The following is a 21,889-nucleotide window of genomic DNA, read 5'->3' as shown; positions in this document are numbered from 1 at the left end:
CTATAGGGAATGACATTTTCCCTAGCTATGAAATGCAATGCCACACTCTTTGCTCTAATGGATCCTATGATTAAAATTTTTTTCAAACATTTTTTCATAAAATAGTAATATAGCATATAAATATATTTTGCAAATTAGATTTTAAATGCAATTGAAATCCACTCCCAATAGTTTAGGTTTCTATCAAAGATGGTGTAAACCAAAATATTCATTTTGTCTAACAAAGGAGTCAATCCTATCACTATAATCACCCACTCAGATAATTTCCCAAACTGCCCCAACATGCTTAGGTATTTGACCCTTAATGGTCTCACTAGTTGAAATATAAAAAATAGTCTAATCCACAACCTATTGTAGTATCATAATTAAGTGTGGGGTTAAGTGCAAGTTTCTAATTTTTGCCCATCTATTTCCAAGGTATATGACAGTAATTGGAAATTGGTCCAGGTTCAGTGTTTCTCCTAAACACCCATTGGCTGTGCTTGAAGTCTAATCTTAGCAATTGAGACAAATTGCTCTATCAATTCGGTAAAACACTAATGTCAGCCTTATTAAGATAAATTTTTCAAGTCTATCTAACAGCTAAGAATAGTTTATTCATTTACTGAAACAATAACACACCAATAAGAACATGAAACAATAATATAATTTATTCATTTACTGATAGATGTTTATGTACATCAATCTGATTGGAGATAAGGGCATACATTGCCTAACAAGTTTCTCATGGGAAAGCATTCCAATGCTCTAAGTCAGTAGAAGATGAGAAGGTTGGCTAGGCCAAGCTATTGAGGGTGAGTTGGTCTGAGCCGAAAATGGATGAAGAGCAAGATAGCGAGGGTGTAAGGGCTAGAATATTGAGAGTGAAAGAAAGTCTTTGAGCAGCTCTACATTCATCATATGGTTATCGGTAGTGTGTGAGCTACCACATGCCTTGTCTCCATCCGGGTTTCTTGCTAGATGGCATGACCATTGACTTCGACGTGTAGCGCTTTGCATTGCTCATGTGGCCAAGGACATCAAACTACCTCAAGCCACGTTAGCATCCATGTGGTGAGCAAAGAAAGTTAGGGTACAACACTAACACTTTTCATATTTGTTCCAATAATGGAGACTTGTCCCTTACAACTTATTAATTAATCTTTCAATATAATTCAAATTTCCATATTTGTCCCTTTACACCATTAAACCTATCACTTTTTGTAGCAAAAATACTTTACTACTTTTTTAATAAAAGTTAAAAATTATTATGAGGGTATTTTAGTAAATTTTCATATGAATTGATAGATATAAAGGTAAAATGGGTAGTTATGAAAAACTAATTCATTAAGCCATCGTTTTATGTCTAGGGTAATAATAAAAGGGAGTTAAATGCAGGGTTTTTACAAAATTATATAGGAGTTTTTTTTAAGTAAAATATTAGGGCAGGTTTTTATGATTATTAGAAAACTTAATGCAAGGGAGTTTTAATTTATATTTTTTACCATAGCAAAACCTCCCACAGTTTTTTTTTTTTTTCTGGTAGAAACCTTGGTATGCTACACAAGCCGAGGGGTAGCACTCCCCCTTTAGTCTTGTAAACAAATGCAAACTAAATCATGAAAAGCATGGTCCACACCAAAATCAACCTACCCATTATCTGATGAGAGTGTAGTGTTTTCTAACCAATCAGTAGCATGATTTGCCTCCCTATATACATGCTTGTAGTGAATATCCTCATTTAACTGCTTCTTCAGCTCTAAGCACTCTTGGATGATGTTCCTCAAACGCCACGGGGGATTGGAGAGAAGCTTGAGACACGAGATTAAAAAGAATGGTTGGATCCACCATATGGATGCCAAAACTGTTGTGGAATGGGTGGGCAAATTTCAAAAATTTCCTACCTTCCTTCCAATTGGGAATCGCATTCCCTGATTTTAGAATCAAAATTCAATGATCCTACTTGAACCAAACCAGACCAGATTTGAACCAAAAGAGAAGGGAGTGATTATACCTGATCCAGAGAAGTAGTATCTCCCAACGTTGGTGTTCACGCCCAAAGAAGATCCCAAGATCAGCTCCCACTGAAGATGACGCAGTGATGATGGAGCCGAACCAGCAGTGTTCGTCCCACGAACCAGGTTCTTCTGAAGAACTCGATGGAGGACTGTGAGCACCACATGAACAATCAAGAACCTTTCTTGATTCTCTCTAACTGAGAACTCGAACTGGCAGAAAGGGTGGCGATGACTACTGGAGAAGAATGCTAGAGAAGAAGGTGGCAAACTGCTATTTTCTTCTCTAAGGTTATTTGAGATCCTATCTCAAGAATGCAAGTGGTCTACTGAAAACACCTAGGGTTCGAATTCAAGTAATTCGAAATTAGGGTTTTTCTCCTCTTTCTTAGTGATTAAGAAAACCTCCTAATCATATTAGGAGTTGCCCTTATCCAAATCAGTATTTGGGTTAGGACTCTTCTTAATCTTATATGCATATTAGATCAGCTTTTGGGATTAACCTAATCTCAGATCCGCCCCCTTAAGTGACTGATCAAATCAGCCCAAATCGAAATGGACTTTAGGCCCAATATGTATTAAGTGCTCAAAACTCTTCCAAACTGCTGCCCAGTTGGGCTTCTTTGTATGGCATGGGATCCAAGCATTGATCTACACACCAGCAACATGGGTTTGGCCTAGCCTCTGTTATAAGGCCTATACGAATTCATTGGAAAGCCCGGTGAACCCCCTAAGCCCATCACATGGACCCCATGGGCCCAACACTTACACTAAGTGGTCCCTGGGCCAAGCCATCTTATAAAAACCCAGGGACTGTGAGCAGTTGTAAAATTAGCCCATCAGGTATTATCCTAAATGGCTTTACACTTAACATCTTAGCCTATAATGATCAAGCACTGCCCAACAAGAGAGGACCTCTCCCTCAGTTGCAAGGAATAGTGTTGCACCCTCCACTCACATGGATCCCGGGAATTAAAACCATTTGTAAACATTTTGAAACCATATGTAAGTATATATCATATATGTATATATATATAAATTTTGCAAAACAAAATTCCAACAATTGAAATCAACTGTCGACAGTTTGGTTTCCATCAGAGAAAGTGCATCCCCGATCATTACCTTTGTTCGACAAAGGGGCTAGTCCCGTCACTCTAATCACCCACTCAGATGAATTCTCAGACTGTCCCAACATAGCTAGGTTTTGATCCCCGTTAAGATCTCACTGATTGACATATCAAAGATAGCCCATTCTGACACCTAGTGTAATACCATAATCGGGTCTAGGGGTCAGGTGTAAATTTTCAGTTTTGCCCATCAATCTCCAAGGTCCAAGGCAATACTGGAAATCTGATCCGGTTCAAGGGTTCAAATAATCCTACACTGCGTGTGCCTTGGGTCTCACCCTGGCGACTGAGACAATCCACCCCAACAGTTGGCAGCACACCAGTGTCAGCCTTGGCAGGATAAATCTCCCCAGACTTATCCAACGGTTGTGAACATTTAAAACTAACACAAGTCTCATTAAGTGTCTAGTTTTAGGATATTACACAGAAGCATACCACACAACATGAATCAAACATGTACTTTATTTATTTACATTAAATATCAAAAGTACATCAAAAATTTATTGAAGCTAAGGGCATACAAAACTGTCTAACAGAGATAACAAGCTTAGAGTCATCCTCGATGATGATGGGGTTGTTGATGAAGTTCACCACCAAGTTACGAGCCTTCCACGCCGCCCAAACCTCTGCCAAATTGATGGTAGTAGTCCCTAAACGGTATGCTTTGAAATCCATAATCTTACCATAGTGATTCCTTGCAATTGTTGTAATGGAACATCTCCAATTACTAGATAGAGAGGCGTTAAAATTTATCTTAATAGTGTTTTGGAGCTTTCCAAGCAATAAGTTTCCATGCTTTCTATTAACAGGATAGTTTTCCTTTCGTGCATTTTCATATTCCTTATGAACATTTTAGGTTTTCTCCATAATCACATGAGGAAGGCTACTAACATTATTAAAGATTTTTTTTTATTCTTCCAAATATTCCATAATATAAACACACACTTCTCTTTGCAAATTGGATTCCCATTTAAATCATTAGCCCTCACTTTATCCCACCATTCAAACAAGGAAGAATCAACATTGTTAGGATTAACAAAGGAGGATGGCAACATTCTCAAAATTTGACTAGCAATTTCACAATTTTTAAAAATATGATCCAGGTTTTTATCTTCACTACAAAAGTTGCATGTTGCATCTACATTAAATCCCTTATTCCTAAGGAAAAATTTTTAGGGGAGATTCCCTTTGAGGATAAGGTACATGAAGGTTTTCAATTATTGATTGTTGAACATTTTATTCTATAGGCTGAGCTTATAGAGAATTCACCATATGTATTTAATCTCTATATTAGATTGCCATCCTTTGAGTCTAAGAGAATAAAAAATGACTTTATTTCTCCCATGTATTAATGGGAACCAAGCTCCCAATTTCTCTCCATCCAAATGTTTCTCTCTTTGTCTGTAACCTCACTCACTAATAAATCCTTATTATTAATCACTTATCGAGGAATAGTCTCCACAAGCATCACATCCTCAACCCATCTATCTTTCCAAAATCTTATCAATCTTCCATTTCCCATCTCCCATCATATTTCTTTACTAAGGAGCTCTCTAGATTTAAGGATTCCTCTTCACGTCCATGAAATGTTCTTTCTTTCTTTTACATCCCAAAAATTATCCTTTTGGAGGTATTTTCCTTCTACAACTCTAACACAGAGATCTTCTTCCTGTTGGAGAATTTTCCCTCCAACTTTGCTAAGTTGGCTTCTTTAACTCAATGGAGATTTTTTATACCCAACCCTCCCTAACATTTAGGAGTGCAAGCTTTCTTCCAATCAACTAGGTGGAGGGATCTTTTATCATTTGACTTCAACCATAAAAAAATTCTCTGGGTGTTTATCTATTTTCCTTAGTAATATTTTGAAGCAATTTAAAGGATCTCATGAGAAATTGCGACATCATATTAGTAGTGGCATTGAGCGTATATTGCCAACCAAAGAAAGGGTATTCATTTTCCACTCTACCAGCTTGCAATAAACTTTTTTCCTTTAGGCTCATAAATGTTTTCTTTGTAACTCTACCATTAATAACTAGAGAACCCAAGTAAGGGTCAGAGTTCATTTGAACTGGGATTTTTAAGATTCTAGCCAAGATTTTTTTGGAATCTATTTGGAGTATTCTTTGAAAATTGAATTGTTGATTTTGAGAAATTTAGAAATTGTTCAGAGGCTAGAGCATAATTTGACAAAATTTCCTAAATTTCCAGGCAAGTTGAATAATTGCTTCAACAAAAATAAGATAGTCATAAGCAAATTGGAGGATTAGAACTTTAGAGCTTCCTTTAGCTGATTTAAATAAGACATGTACCCCCCTTCCTTTAGCTGAATTTTAGAGCTCCACAACTCCTTCTGCTTCCTTTGATTGGGATCTTTGGTAAAATTTTTCTCTAAAAAAGGCTGAGATCCCTTCTTGATCCTCAATCTTATTTCCCTAGTCATCCTTAACTGAGACAATTCAATTTCTTGCATTCCTTGTAGTGGCCATAGTGTGGAAGAAACTATTGTTTCTATCACCTAAGTTGATTCAACCAATTTGAGCTTTCTATGCCCAATAAGCTTCTTCTCTCTCCAAAATTTTGTTAAGCTAATTTTTGTAAGCCCTCTCATGATTGAGGAAGGTTCTATTACTATTGTCCTGAATTAACCTCCTCTAAACATCCTTAAGGAATTTGAGAATATCATGTTTTTTATTAAAAATATTGCCAACATGTTTTTTGTTCCAATTCCTTAATTTTTTTTGGTAAATAAGAGATAAGCATATTTTCATTAAAATCAATTAAGGGGGGTACATGTCTTCATAAGAGATCAACCAAAACGGTCCAAACCAATGGGAGAAATGCAACGACTCCATGCCACTTCCTCCCAAAGTCCCAACAGCATTTGCAATGGCGTGTGTTAGAAAGTTTACCCGCCAGTTACAATGCTGGAAAGTTACACAAGAAAAACGCCAAGAAAGGCTACTAATGTCTGACCACAGAGCATGTAGGGGGGAGAAGCTGTGTTCTATTGGCACTGCTATAATCTTTATTGCTTGAAGAGAATTAGACACTAAAATGCACTTTTGAATACCTTGATCAAGTGGTTCAGTACATCTGAATCTGATGACTCGTGCTTCTACATCCAGAACTGAAGTACACTAGACTCTTAAACCCTTTGCTCCAACGACCTCCCCATATGAATTCTTGATGATACAAGCTATGCCCGCCCATCCCAAAGACTTGTTAAAGCTTGCATCACGATTAACCCTAAACACTGAAGATGGAGGGGGGGGGATTTAATGAACTACCGTGGTGTTTTAGACTATCTCAGTGGGGGTTTTTTTGTTCTTCAAGCAGGAAAAGCTCCTACCATAGGTGTGTTGACTATTTTACTAATTCCCTAGGGGTGATTTGTGAGCCTGAGAATAAACTCATTTCTAGCCAATCAGATTTTCTAGCAGATAATCCCAAAGAGTGATGCCCATTTTGTTTTTTCCTCCCTTGGATAAATTTGATTGTTGCACCAGTTTATTACCCTAGCATCAATACTTGTGCATGAGATCTCATCTACCTTTAGATCTAGGGGGAAAGAAACCAAACTGCCTTGCAAAGTCGAACCTAAGAATGAGATGAATAAAATCCTTTGTGTCGTGGTCGCAGCACAAGCATGAAGTAGTTGTTTCAATGCCTCTCTTTCTTAGAAGATCATTTACTCCTATAACTTGGGAACATATTCGCCATAAGAAATTCTGTGTTTTCAATAGCATTTTTAATATGTAAATTATTTTCCATACCTGATGGTCAACTTGTCTATGGTGGGTGGATCTCTGGCAGCTACCACTTTCTTTGTTTATTTTCCACGCAACATGGTAGCCATATTTTACATTGTATTCACCATTTTTGTTATAGAACTAGAAGAGTTTGTCTTACTGGGGATCCATGCTTAGAGGAATGGTCACAACATCTTTGGCTTTTGTATCAGTGAAAGTCCTTTCTATCAATTGCAAGTTCCACCGATAGGGGTTCTCAAGTATTAGGTCCTTTACTTTCGAAATCTCACAGTTTGATGGGCAGGGGGATTGGATTTTGAAATCTATAGATGAGGGAGGCCATGGATCCTCCATATGTTTATCGAATTACCATCACCAATTCTTCAAACCAGGCCTTTCTTCAATAGTTCAAAACCATATTTAAAGCTCTTTTAGAGCCAAGAATCTGTGTTTCCTCAATAGTTCAAAACCATGCTAGCTTTGCCAACAAAGCCCAATTGGTAACCACCCTATTCATTTTCTTAATGAATTGGATTGCTCTTGTCCCACCATCTTCAATATTCCAGGCTTGAGAGACAATGTTAGTTATCGTGGGATCAAAACACAATAACTAAATAGAGCAAGGGAATAGTCTTCTCCAATTCTCATTCATTAGAACCCAATCATGCCATTGCAAGTAGTCCTATTTTTCCAAGTAAATTGGTTCCCTACCATTTCCATTTCCATTAGACTATAATCTGAAATAAGATTGTTAAAATCCCTAGTTTGACTTGGCATTACCACCCTACCTCCCATCTTGTTTTCACTAGATTTATACGAGTTGAAATCACCAATTAAACACCTCTCACATAGTTATGAAAAAACATGGGGTAACCTTCCCTTCCTTTATTCTCAACAACTGAGACTTTGGAATTTATGAAATTGCCCTTACTACTCATTAGGGAATCTTTATACATAATTCATAATGTCAAGTTGCCCTTTAAAACAATCCCACAGGCTAATGGTAGGCATGCACTCGCTTACCAAACCTCTGTGAATTACTCAAAGATAATGATCTAAGATGGACGGGTGACAAAGAAGAAAAAACTATGTTATGTGTGTTTTGCGTCACTAGGTCGACCAAGACTCTAATTGTAAAGTGCTTTTAGTCACCCAAACAGATATAGAGATGTTCGTTCACAAACAGAGATGTGTCTCTCTGGAACAAGTACTAGTTCAAAGAAACATAAAAAGAAGCGGAAGAAAAATGTTTTAAAAAATAAAATTTAATTTAAGTTCAAACCCAACACCAACCCGATTCGGTGCATACGTGTGTAAAAAGCACCCCAACCCCCCTCACATGCATATAATGGTATATAGTTCTTTCCTCATATGGGTAGTTTGGTTAGGTTATGCACTTTTTTATTCAGGAATGAAACATAATTTCATTTTTTTTTTCTCATAAGTATTTTTTGACCAACATAAAAGGATAAGAGATACTCAGTTCTTCTAAAGGAGGTTAAAAGAAAATCATGTTCATCAGATGAAAGCACATTAGCTGGGACAGGTGCTACACAACTATTATGTACTCACTCACTATGCTTACCTAGTGTGCCTACCAGATCCAGACCCCTTTGCAAGACGTGTTCTTTGGAGTAGGTTCAGGATCACCCCACATTCCACACTAACTCTGAGATGTTATTATTGGTTGCTGAACTACCTTTTCCATCAGTAAAGTATATTCATTTTCACTTTGTTGAGGAAGCCTTACTGGTCTTTATGAGACCTTATATTTCGAAGTAGTGGTTGGATCTGGATTTAAAAATAAAGGACCTTCCTGTGATTTTTGCGCTAGGAAAATGGGTTTTCCTAATATTTACAACGATTACATAATTCTATTTAATAGTTCGCATCTTTCCTCTTTCTTGTTTGTTGCAGACTTTGCAGCAATATTCGGGCTTGGGGAGGCCTCTTTTTGTTAAACAGATTTATCGTTCTCAAAATATGTGTTTGCTCTGATTGGAGAAAACAGAAAGTTGAGGGAAAAAGCCCACAGCTTAAGAGTCTATATATGCTTCAACTTAGCCACTCGCTCTGCAACCACAACGCAGATTCACTTCATATTGTGGTAAAATACATTTTTATTAACAAATAATTCATTTTTATTCTCCATTCAATGTTTAATATTCATATTTTTCATTATTAGGCCAATATAGAATTTTGTAATTGATTTGTATATCAGAATGTACAGGAATTAATCCCAACCGCTCGATGTAAACATTCCCTCCATTCATGAACAATTGTGTCGTAGTAGATTCGTAGTTGCTCTCATAACGTTTGGTCTGAAACAGACCATACCAAACAAGATATGATGATATGTTTTGCCTAGCTAGCAAAAAGCCCAAAAAAAAAAAAAAGAAACCAAATAGACAATCATACAAGTGTTAAAACTGATAAATTATTAATTAGAAAGCACACTAATTAGATTAGAACATTGATTAGTTTGACTAGTAAAATCTTTGTGGGAATTAGAAACTAACCCTATCCTAATCTGATTAGAGATTTAGAGGTCTAACGGGGAATCCCCTCCACATAATGGTTTTCAGTTCTCACACCCACCTCACACCACTTGCAGCCATGCACTTGTTCCCCATGAATGAAATTATGAAAGCATCCCAAGTATGGGTGATGTTCTCAATATACAGCTGCAATTGCTTGTGAGGACCAATTCTATGAGGACGAAGTCTGGACACTCTAAATGGGCCGCTAAAATATGACTCTCTAGGGCTTTAAAGCCCTGGGGTTATCCAGCGTAAACACTCTAATGCTTTGGATTGAGACATCGTAATTAACCAACCAAAGAGACATCTAATACTTATGCCCCATTCGTTTCCCATATTCTCTAGGGGGAAAAGTCAGTCAATGGGATTGTAGTTCTCATTAACCGATTTTTCCATGTTCATTTAACAAATTCATGGGAGACCCATGAAAATGTCACTTTCTTGGAATATTACTTGCCCGAGTAAGTGATACCCATCTCTTTACCCACCTGGAGGGAATGTTGCCAACACTTGATGAGACAATATTATCCCTTCTAACTCTCTTTTTTGGGGCAAAACAGTCATTGTCTCACTTGATGGGACAATAAAAACACAGGAAAATTTACTTACCTGGGTAAGTGATTGTTGGAAAATACTTGCCCAGGTAAATTGCCAAAGAGAAAACGAGGCTTCAATATAAGGGTTTGTGCTTCACTATTGAGACTAGACAAAAGCCATTATTTTGTTGCTTAATTGGTGATTGAATAACATTATGAAGGAGTTGCAAAGTTGAGTAATTGTTGCTATAATAAAAAGGAGTTCCGCTTCAGTCAGGGCAAAGCCCATTCAAGCAGCCTTTACTGCCTTGCATTGAGAATATCTCCCTACTTGTTTGCTTTATTTCATGGGAAGATATTCCCAATGCAAGGTTTCAAAAGGCTGTTAGAATGGTGTGGGCATACTGGCATAGTTTGCCCTGATACAAGCATATCTCATAAAAAAGGGGAATACACTAGAACGATTGGAGATTGCACCATCTACAATCCTAGGGCGTTTTTGTGGGAAACCATTTCTTTGTCGTTTGGAGAGCATTACATCAGAAATGATCCTATGGAGAGCTTGTTTCTCCTAGGCGAAAATTCCAGCATTATTTTGTTTTGCATGTCAAATTTTTGAAACTTGATCTGCACTTGAGGCTGCAATTTTGCCCCACCATGTGAAGACACATTTTTTAAAATTAAGGTAGATGCTATTGTTAAAAGGAAACCAAGTAGTGAGAAATTCAAAACATGGGAATGGTGTTCAGTCAGGTTTTTGGATGCATAAACATGTTTTTAAGAAAAAAAAAAGAAAAGAAAAGTAGGGAGTCTTGCGAGATCTCTATCCATTATCCAATAAGCGCTAAACCAGATGATTTCTCACCACACCATTTAAAATACATGCCCTCAAGGAAAGTGTCTCCCACAATGCACAACCACATCCCTTTATTATCTATGTTTTCAACATAGATCTCCAGTGATGGGTCATAATCTTCTTTACGGTGTAATTGAGAGATAAGCATCAAGAATTTTGTACCATCTACTTCTAATTTTAATTTAACAATAAGAGGCTTCAAAAAAATTAATTTAACAATAAGGTACTAATCTTGGATCATTATACCATCACCAAAGGGAAATGGACCAAATGGCTGACCGCTGACCAATGGAACAAAAACTATTAAGGGGCGTTGGCTAATGTCATAAGACTCAGCATTATTAGTTGGTATTTCCTGGAGCAAACGGTAGCTGTTTGTTTGTTTTGAGTACCAGAAACGTGGCAACTTCTATGATACCAGAAAGATAACCGAATAACTCTAACCAATCACAAACCAACATGAATGAATACCCGGTTATCACTAGGATGCTACCAGCTTTTGTTTTGTTTTATTTTGGTAAAGAGATGCTACCAGTTGATTGGTTATCAGTTTTTAGGTAAGACACCATTTCGGTAACATAGTTGGACCACCAGAAGCATTCCAGAAAAATGTTACCAGACGTCCGTTATGTCATTTTTCTTTTTTCCTTCACCACCGAAATGTGCAGATGCCAAATAGTTCTGATGATTTAAGACAACAGTACCTTTCTTGGCTCAGCCTTAAGGAGCTCCTGGCACCGAGACATGAGGTAACATATGGTGATATAAGCATTATGCAATCCACATCCCAGATACTTCGTGTGTCCAAAGTAGATGGATGGAGCTTGCCTTCATGTCATGTAGAAGATTGTGCCTGCCATAACTTTCAATTAGGAGTGCCCTCTCGACGGGCCTAATGTATAACAGTCAAGCACTGTAAGTACCTTTTCTAGCTTTCCAAGGAAAATCCACTCCACTTCTTTACGGAGGCTCTCCAGGTCCCTTGCATAATCTGTCTGGTCTTCCCCTACCATTAACTGCTCTAGCTGCTTCCTCATTCTCTCCAATGCTTCATCCAGACCACAGATATCCTTGAAGACCAGAGCTTCAGGTGTCTGTAGTTGTAGGAGATTCTTAATTGCCATTAAGGCCTGCAAAACATAGTGTATTATATATAAAAGAGCATAAGTTGAAGAATAGACAAAGCTCAACTACCACAAAAGAAGCTAGAGCTACATTATCATAATTGTGTGTGTGCATGTGGATAAGAGGGCTCATGCTGAATAAACTACATGTCAGCCCCCGTGTGCCGATCACTGATAAGCTCCATAATTTTAAAAATAACAAAATCTTTAGTGTCTCATTTACAGGAAGAACTCCTCTAGATAATCAGTTAATCTCCCATACAAAAGGCAAAAGCAGTATTATAGGAAGACCTTCTCCTGTAGATCAAGATCAGTTGAAGCAGTTAAATCAACCACAGATTTCAGGAAGAAATGATTGCTGAAGAAAGGATGCTCTGCTTTGTTTGTAATTTCTAATTTGTACCCTGCCAAATCAGCTACAAGAGAAGCAGATTTCCTACGAAGTCTAACATCAATGCTTGGGTTGCTCATTATGTCCTACAAAAAAGAAAACCATTAGTAGCAAACTAGCAATGCCATATCCCCAAATATGTAAATTGAAGAACTCCCTCATTCTTCACCTGTTTACCTGTAGCATCAAACTTCCAGCTTCTGCATAGAACAATTCTTGCCCACCTGTGTTACTCCTGATCAAGGCTGAAACAGCATATAAAGCTTTTGTTGCCTCTTCCAGAGAACTGGACCTTACCATCTTTACTAGCTTTGCCAATGTACCAAGTCCTAGAATCTAAAATATTCAGCTACTCCGTATAAGAAACTGAGAATATACCACATGAAGATAAACACACCAAAATTCAAACTAAAAAAGGGCCACCATCCAATGATGGCTATCTAGGGTAGCAGCTTGGGCAATCCAGGGCCCTCTGGAATGGGGGGGGAGGGGGTCTGAGGAACGGGCTTGGAAAGGTTGTTCTGTTGTACTTGGGTCCTTGGGGACTTGGTGACCCTGTTAGGGCAGAAATGCTAGCTGCAGTACAAGGGGTGCAGTTTGCAAACCAAATGGGGCTACAACAACTAATTATTAAGGCGGACTCAAAGGTGGTGGTGAGCTGGTCAAGGAAACCTGATGAAACTATTTGGTGCTATAAGAACGACGTTAAGAAGATAAAATGGTTGACAAGGAACATGTCAGTCTCTATTCAGTGGGTGGGGAGATCAGCAAACACTTTGGCTGATGTGTTAGACAAGCAAGGGGCAAATAGGGAAGAATTGTTTTGGGTTCAGTTGTGATTCCAGTAATCATTTCCTAACTTCTTTGTATTTGTAATCCTGAATCAGTTTTTGTTTTAATAAAATTGCATTATTATTCGTCAAAAAATCATGGCTCTGGGGTCTTGGGAGGAGTGGGCTAGATACAGACTTAATATCCCATCACTTCTTGCACAAAGTGGCTGCTCTCAGACTTTCACTCTCACTTTCAGCCCAATAGTATATCACCTACAGAGCAATAGCCTTTAATAAAGTTCAAACAAAAAAGCCAAAATTTATTAAATGGCACCAACCATACCAACACAAGAAAAACCTCTAAACCATGCAGAAATACAGATACTTTGAAGGCACTTCAAAGCTCAAACCTCGGGCTTTCCAGGTTTTGGTTGCCTAAGCTGCTAGATGTTAAATGTGATCCAACATTTGCATAGGAAAAAATACTACTTACCTGATTCTGAACAGCTGGATTGTTCTGACTGGCTTTTCCAAGAACCCATGCAGCAGTTGCTCGTATCTCCGAATCAGGGTTGTCAAGCTCCTGGACCACCACAGCAAGGCCCCCAAGTTTTCCCAAATCTAATAAACAGAGAATTCATCACACCAGCTGTTATAAACAACCAGAAGCATTACCCTATACAAATATATGTTTTCTTCCTAGGTCTTTACTTAGAGATGGTACGTAAGCAAAATAATAAGAGGGTTGGTCATAGGGGTACATGCCAGGTACTGGATTTGAAGAATTTACACTGCATTAGGTCTGGACAAGCAGTGAGTCTAAATCCCCATTCTACCCATTTGAAGCCACCCTATAACCAATAACCAATTTGGAGTCTCCCTCCACTTCATTTTGCTCAATGCACAACTGTCTGGCCAATTTCAGCCCTTGTAATAAGGCTAGCACTTCAGCTCTCAAGAGTCCCCTTCCCATATAGGTCTAAGAAGTATAAAGCCACAACCTTCCCTTCTCTATCTCTTATCACTCTACCTATTCCAGAAGGACCCTGTAGTTCGGCAGTAATAAAAGAGAGAAAGGAGAAAGATGAGAGAAGAAAGAGAAATTCTATGCAGTTGTGTGGCTGGCGGCACATAAGTTAATATTTATACTTAGGGCAACAGCTTATAACAAATAATAGAGAAAAAACCAGAAATGGCCCTACTAGTACGACACATGTTACAACACTCCAACTCAAGTTTGAGCATATATGTCAATCATGCCCAACTTGTCACATAATTCATTATGTCGCAAATAGTGAAGACCCTTTGTAAGGACATCAGCCAATTGTTCCTTAGAACTGATGTAAGGAGTACAAACTTCCCCATTTCAAGTTTTTCCTTCATGAAATGCTTGTCAACTTCAATATGCTTGGTCCTGTCGTGAAGAACTGGATTGGCTGCAATATTAATGGTTGCCCTGTTGTCACAATAGAGAGACATTGGACCATCACTAGAGAAACCCAACTCTCCAATCAAATTTTTTACCCATAGCACTTTAGCAACTCCATGTGCCATGGCCCTATACTCGGCCTCAACACTAGATCTGACCACTACACTTTGTTTTTTGCTTCTCCAAGTGACCAAGTTTCCACCAACAAATGTACAATATCCACTAGTTGATTTCCTATCATCAACTGCTCCGACCCAGCCTGCATCTATGTAGACTTCCACTTTCATATGACTATGTTTCTTGAAAAGTAACCCAATTCATGGATATTTCTTTAGATATTTGAGAACTCTCTCAGCTACCTCTAAATGGGAGGATGTTGGTGCATGCATAAACTAAGGACACCAACAACATAAGCTATATTTGGCAAAGTCAATGAGAGGTAGAGAAGTCTTCCTACCAACCTTTGAAACTTCTTGACATCTGTCATTGGTTCTCCATTACAATCACCAAGCCGATGGTTTTCCTCAATAGGGGAATCTACGGGCTTTGCTCCTAACTTACTCGTGTCCTACAAGAAATCTAGGACATACTTCCTTTGAGAAATGAAGATGCCCCTTTGTGAGCGGGCAACCTCAATACCAAGTAAATAACGTAGTTGTCCTAGATCTTTCACCTCAAACTGCATAGCAAGGGATTCTTTAACTTTCTGAATCTCAGAGTCCCAATTCCCAGTAATCAGTTAATCACAATGCCATCAACGTAGACAATCAGTACCACAACATTCTTCTGATTTCTTTTGACAAACAGGGTATGGTCAGATTGGCACTGCTTGAGCCCAATTTGTTGAAGATCCAAGTGAAATCTATTGAACCAGGCCCTTGGGGATTGTTCCAAACCATATAAAGGTTTTTTTTTTAGTTTGCAAACTTTCCCTTCACACCCTTGTGCTACAAATCCAAGGGGCTGAACCATGTAAACTTCTTCTTCCAAATCCCCATTCAAGAACACATTTTTTATGACCAGTTGGTGGAGTTCCCAATCAAAGTCAACAGCCAAGGATAGTATAATTCAAATAGTGTTCATTTTAGCAACTGGGGTAAATGTTTTTGCATAATCGACCCCATATACCTGTGTATACCTTTTTGCAACTAACTTGGCCTTATACCTCTCAACCGACCCATCTACTCTGTGCTTTACTGTGAATACCCACTTGCACCCCACTAGCTCCTTGCCTTCAAGAAGATTCACCAACTCCCAAGTGTTGTTTTTGTGTAGAGCACCAATTTCTTCATTGCATCTGTCCATTCAGGTATAGATAAGGCTTTTGCAACACTTTGGGAATGGAAACACAATCAATGGCAGTAAAAAAGGCACAAAATGAGGCTGCAATGTTTTCACGAGACTAGAACTGAGCAATAGGATGCTTAGTCGTACATGATCTAACTCCCTTCCTATGAGCAATTGGGACATCAAGATCATTAGTAAAATCATCAATAGCAATAGGTTCAATAATGTCAAAGGGAACAAGAGTACCTAGATTTTCCTTCAAGGAGAAAGATGGTGTTAGATGTATAGTCTCAAGCTGCTCCATAGCCTTTGAATTCAGTTGTCCCTTACAACGCCTCAAGAAGACAAAGAATGGAGAGGAGTCAAGAATAAAGGGAAGAGAAACTTGAGGAGCTTGCCTCTCCTCCTTCACACTGTTCTCCCCCTAAGGAGAGGCTTGGAAGAAGGATTCAGATTAAAAAAAGGACACATCCATCGATACAAAGTACTTATGTGTGACAGGACTGAAGCATTTGTATTCCTTTTGGGAAGATGGATAACCCAAGAAAGCACATGAAACCGACTTGGGATCCAATTTACCCCGGTTTGGAGATAGATCATGAACAAGACACTTACAACCAAACGCACGTAGAGGAATAGAAAATAAAGGGGATTGAGGGAAAATATGTTGATGTGGGGCCTTGTATTGCAAGAGGCGTGATGACATTCGATTGATAACATAAGTTGTGGCCATCACAACACCAACTCAAAATCGTTTAGGAACATTCATGTGAAACATCACACTATGAGAAACTTCAAGATGTTGATTCTTCCTTTCGGCAACACCATTTTGTTGTGGTGTTCTGGCACACGAGTTTCTATGAAGAGATCCATGAGAGGAGAAAAACTCAGCTAAGTCATGATGGAAATATTCCTTCACATTATCCGATCGGAAAATTTGGACTTCAACATGAAATTAAGTAAAAACCATGTGGTGGAAACCTTGCACAATCTTGAATACCTCTTCTCTGGAATGCATAGGATATATCCAAGTGTATCTCAAATAATCTCAATAAAGCTGATAAAATACTTGTACTCACCCTCAGTAGGTATGTTTACAAGGCCCCAAACATCAGAAAAGACAACATGGAAAGGCAAAGCAGATCTTTTATTATTTGATGGAAAAGTTGTCCTATATTTTGGTAAGCAACATTTCCATCGACATCGACATTTTACACCTTGCTATGGTTTTCTATAAGATGGTAGAAACTAAGTTTGGGAAAAAGATCAAACAATTCAACTAAGTATTTTAAACATTCTCTAAACTTATTCCTTGAAGATGAAGGCACCTTAACAACTCAAGCACTATTATCTCAATACAAAGTTCCAAAGAAATTTCTACATCATATCTAATCAACAAGATGCCATCCAAGGTGTTGGGCATCAAGACTCCTATTTTATCCTTTGCCTTAACCTACCTAAATTTTCATGTCAAGGATCCTTAAAGATCAAAATTGGATCCCAAGGCTATTGGGGGAATCTTGCTTGGTTATTCTCCAACTCAAAAGGGTTACAAATGTCTTGATCATCATACTAGAATGAAGTTTATTACCAAGGATGTCACCTTCTTTGAGTCACATTCCTTAAAGCTACCTGAAATTCACTTCAAGGGGGAAACTAGTGGGGTGAAAGAGACCTCCTCAGAGGTGAATCCTTGTGTCTGCCTACTCCTACTACTCTTTCATCTTCTTCTCCTGATCTACATAGTCATGATATGTATGAAGAGACTCCAATAACTCCAGATGAGACTACTATGACTCCGATTGTCGCTGCTTGAGATGGCAAGAGAAATGAAGATGAGTTAAGTGTTAACAGAAGGAAAGAAAGAGAGGTAAAGACCCTCTAACTGATGACCACAACCAATTGGATATCTCTCAATTTGATCAAGGTATTTCTTCATTTAATTTGGATCTTCCTATTACTCTTCAGAAATCTGTTTGTTCATGCAACATTCATCCCATTTCTAAGTTTGTCTCCTATTCCAACTTGTCCCCTGCTTATCACTCCTTTGTGTTGTCTACCTTGTCTTTAGTTAATACTCCTTCCAATGGGTTACAAAGAGGGGGATGAGAAGCTATATAATGATAAAGAGAGATATCAACATCTAGTGGGTAAGCTTCTTTATCATTCTCACACCATACCAAATATTGCATAGGTTGTGCATATCATGAGTCAATTTATGCATGCTCCAAAAGTCTCACACGTGAAGGTTGTTGAAAGAATTCTCAAATGCCTAAAGACTTGCCTAGAAAGGGTTTACTATTTAAGAAACATGGTAGATTAGAAATTGAGGCATATTTTAAAGATGAATGGACAGGGCCTACGGGAAACAAGGGATCTACAACTAGGTTACCTAGAGAAACAAAAGGCAAATAATTGTTGCTAAATTCAGTGTTGAAGCAAAATATAGATCAATGGCACATAGAGTGGTTGAATTGTTGTGGATTCTGTCTTGCTGAAGAATTAGGAATGGAAATTTTTGGTCCCTTGAAGCTTTATTGGCAATGAAGCAGCCATCAATATTACCAATAATCCAGTTCGACAATGACAAGACCAAACATATTGAGTTGACAAGCATTTTAATAGAGAAAATTTTGTAATCAAGAGACCTATGACTATTGGCCGATGTCTTCACCCAAGTGTTATCTAGTGCCAGATTTAAAGAGTTGTGCATGCTGGGCATGATAGATATCTATGCTCAGCTTGAAGGAGATTGTTGCGGGCCATAAGTTATGGGCTGGGAAAGCATTTTATTAGAGAAAAATTTGTAATCAAGAGACCTATGACTATTGGCCGATGTCTTCACCCAAATGTTATCTAGTGCCAAATTTAAAGAGTTGTGCATGCTGGGCATGATAGATATCTATGCTCAGCTTGAAGGAGATTGTTGCGGGCCATAAGTTATGGGCTGGGCTATATTGTTCTTTCTTGGTATATCTTTCTGATATAATACTTAATGGGTTTGAGGTTGTATTGTGTTACCTATTTCTTACTGCCTACCAACAGGGGGCAGCTTTGTACTTTCTTGTATTCTGAAATCTCTCATTTAAATACACAGTTGGGGCTGGGAAGAGTAAGTTGTGGACCATTTCTTATCTACTCTTCTTCTCCTCCTCTAACCTTGGACTGAAAACCTTCGCATCTATTAATATCACTGAATATCATCAAATCTTTTAGGTAGTTTTAACTTAAAAAAAAACCTATAATTTCATTTCTCAAAACAATACTAAACCTAACCCTAAAAACCTAATTGCTACTGCTAGCCTATTAAAGCTTTTGACTTTTTATGGATTTGAATTTTTTTACTTTTTCTCATTCATTTATTAGTTTGAGGCTTGGATTGGGTTCAATTACGTTTGAGGTACCTTACCTCAGGTTGGGCTTGAGTTGGACATCAACCTAACCCAACCTGGCCTGAGTTGTATTTACAATTACCATTTTTATTGATCAAAGAAACTTATGATAAAAAAGACTTGGATTGGATTGGATTGGGTTCAATTGTAATCTTGACACTTTACAATTATAATTTTTACTGATCAAAGAAAATAATTAGACTTGACTAAATGGAAAAGGTAGACATGATCAAAGTAAATAGATATATTTTCCACTATTTGCTTGCCATCAATTTCATCTGAAATACCTGATTTCCATTCCTAAATTGTAAGATATAATTATGATGTTGCTAATAAGCCTTTTTTATCAGCAACCACAGAAAAAATCATTCATCAATATTTAAAAGAAAGGAATGCAACAAGTTGTGAGAAACTACCAAGCCCAATACAGGGCAAGCCACACAATCCTTATTACACTAGTACCCAGCACATATGTTGTCTCTGAACCCCTTGCTTAGCTAGACCATTTGCTAAACGATTCAGATCTTCTAACCCAATATACTTGCATGTTCATGTCTTTTGACAGCTATTTAAAGCGCCTGAATTCATTCCTAAGCTGCCAAGTCACCCCCTTGCCTTTTTTCAACCAACCCGCAACCATCTTCTGATCACTTTCACCAATCAAACCACTAATTTCCAGATCTTTGGCTTTAGCAAACCCATAAATTCCACTTTCACCAAGTCACCTTGCTAAATCAGGCATGAAAACAAGGCACAATTAATGCTGCCTTCATCCCTAATAACCCCTTTAATTCTTCAGGGACCCGGAATACCCACAGACTACTATCAAAGTTCAATTTCTTCCAATGAACCACTGGGGATGACCAAACCTCTAGAAATTTTGTTTTCTATAGGAAGAGCCAGCTATTGACCCTAGCTCTTGCCGAAGTCCTCCAGTTTAAAGTTTGAAAAGAGTTTCAAAGTTTTTGCCCAATGTGCAGCTCTAAGAGTAATGAATTCAATCATCATCTCCAAATTCCTCTCCTTCTCACCCCTCCTTAAAAAAAAAAATGATGAATGAATAAGTAGTTTTATTAGGGAGAAAAAAAAAAAAGAAGAGTACAATTAGCCTTGGAGGAGGCATGAGATGCTACCTCTCCATTGGATGAGCACAAACCCAAATCTTATCAATTAACAGAACAGAACTATAGATTAGCCCAATACAAAGAAACCCGAGAAACCCCTTGTTTAGCCAATGAGATTGCCAAAGCATTTACTGATCTGCTAATCCACTGGAAATTGATTGCTATATTCCTTGTTATCCATTTTACCTTTTTCAGGAGATCTCTGTAGCCCCAAACAGCATTGTTTGGATTCAGAAGCCAACCCACTACCAACTGAGTCTCTTTCTACTAGTAAGTTCTCACCCCAAGTTGGTTAGCAATCTGTAGGCCTTGTACAACTGCTAGTATTTCAGCCCTTCTTGAGTCTCCAACTCCCACTGGACTTGAGAATAAAGGCATAATGTTGCTGTCCATGTCCCTCAAAACCCCTGCAATGCTACTACCATCAAAGCTCAACTTTACAACCTTCTAGAGGAGGTGCCCACCTTGCTTGTGTTCTATTTTTCTTAGAGGCTGTAGAGAACATTGATGTGGGCCCCACAGCTGTGGTCATTTTGCTATTCTGTTATTCCTAGTTTCAGTTTTATATTGTTTGTTATTTGTTAGCAGTTATGATGTAAACACCAAGGGCAGATATGTCCTTTCATGTAACTAGCATAACATATATATATTAACTTAAAGTGGCGGCGGCAAAAGATTGACATTCTGTTCTTCTCCTCAAAATCTGTGTTCTACTGTTCTTTCACCACTCTTTCTTCTACTTCTTCACTTTCTCTTCTCATCGAACCTAAAATCTCTTAGTGTTCAAGACTGAATAGCAGTCCTGAAAACCTACATGGTATCAGAGCCAAGTTGGGGTTTTTCATGCGAGTCTAATACCAGCCGACCACATGAGAATCTCCTAGGACTGAAAGCTGAAAAGGAGGAGTTCGCAGACTAATTCTTGGAGATCGCCAGAGGTGCTAGCAGCTGTTGGAAACTTGCTAGGGTTGCAGAGTGTTGGTGGTCAGGAAGGATCAGAGAAGACTAGGGTTCAAGTAACCCTAGAAGGCAGCGAAAAATTTTCCTTGTAAGTTGTTTACTTCCTAAGAGAAGTTCTATCAGAGAAGATAGGTTGGACCTATCTGGAGGGGAAGGTCGAACCATTCTAGTTCTTTCTCTCTTCGATTCACTAGGGTTTTACAGCAAACCCTGGACCGAACTATGTTTCTCTCTACTCTAGGGTTTGAAAGTGATCTGCGGCAAGCCCTAGTGTTTGACTGAACCCTGTGATCTACCTAGAGCTACTCTTAAGTTTATTGGTAGGTCCGATCAGATTCTAGGGTTTCTTATTAACCCTACTGCAAGCTCATCTATACAGTTTGGAATGTGCGACTGAATTGCTTCCTTTCAGGACTGATTAAAACCCTAACTTTCCCTAGCATATCAGTTTCTTTTTTAAGTTGTTCTCAGAGTTCTAAGGGGTTAGAGATCTACGGACAGCTACTGATGTGTTGGCCAGTTGGTTTCAGATCAGAATTATTTCAGTTTTGTGCACATACACTGAGAATACAGATCAGGCCTATACTGTTTTTGATTGTGATTGGTG

The 21,889-nt window shown here is 38.3% G+C and overlaps 1 protein-coding gene across 1 annotated transcript in view; it reads right to left on the bottom strand.

The window, feature by feature from the left end:
* Nucleotides 1-11,262: 11,262 nt before the first annotated feature.
* The window catches only part of LOC148862233 (ARM repeat superfamily protein), a 47,523-nt gene continuing 36,896 nt past the window's right edge, over nt 11,263-21,889 (bottom strand). The window contains exons 4-8 of the mRNA XM_088977112.1: nt 13,584-13,711; nt 12,495-12,653; nt 12,218-12,403; nt 11,726-11,932; nt 11,263-11,655 (exon numbers count right to left, since the gene is read on the bottom strand). Of these exons, the coding sequence (XP_088833238.1) occupies nt 11,638-11,655; nt 11,726-11,932; nt 12,218-12,403; nt 12,495-12,653; nt 13,584-13,711 (698 nt within the window). The 3' untranslated portion in view covers nt 11,263-11,637. The remainder of the gene's footprint in view (nt 11,656-11,725; nt 11,933-12,217; nt 12,404-12,494; nt 12,654-13,583; nt 13,712-21,889) is intronic.

This window comes from Nelumbo lutea, chromosome 3 (genome assembly GCF_056320005.1).
Source record: "Nelumbo lutea isolate HS-2025 chromosome 3, American lotus-T2T, whole genome shotgun sequence".
Classification (NCBI taxonomy): Eukaryota; Viridiplantae; Streptophyta; class Magnoliopsida; order Proteales; family Nelumbonaceae; genus Nelumbo; species Nelumbo lutea.
The sequence above is the reverse complement of the archived record's forward strand: the minus strand, read 5'-3'. Positions and strand labels throughout refer to the sequence as shown.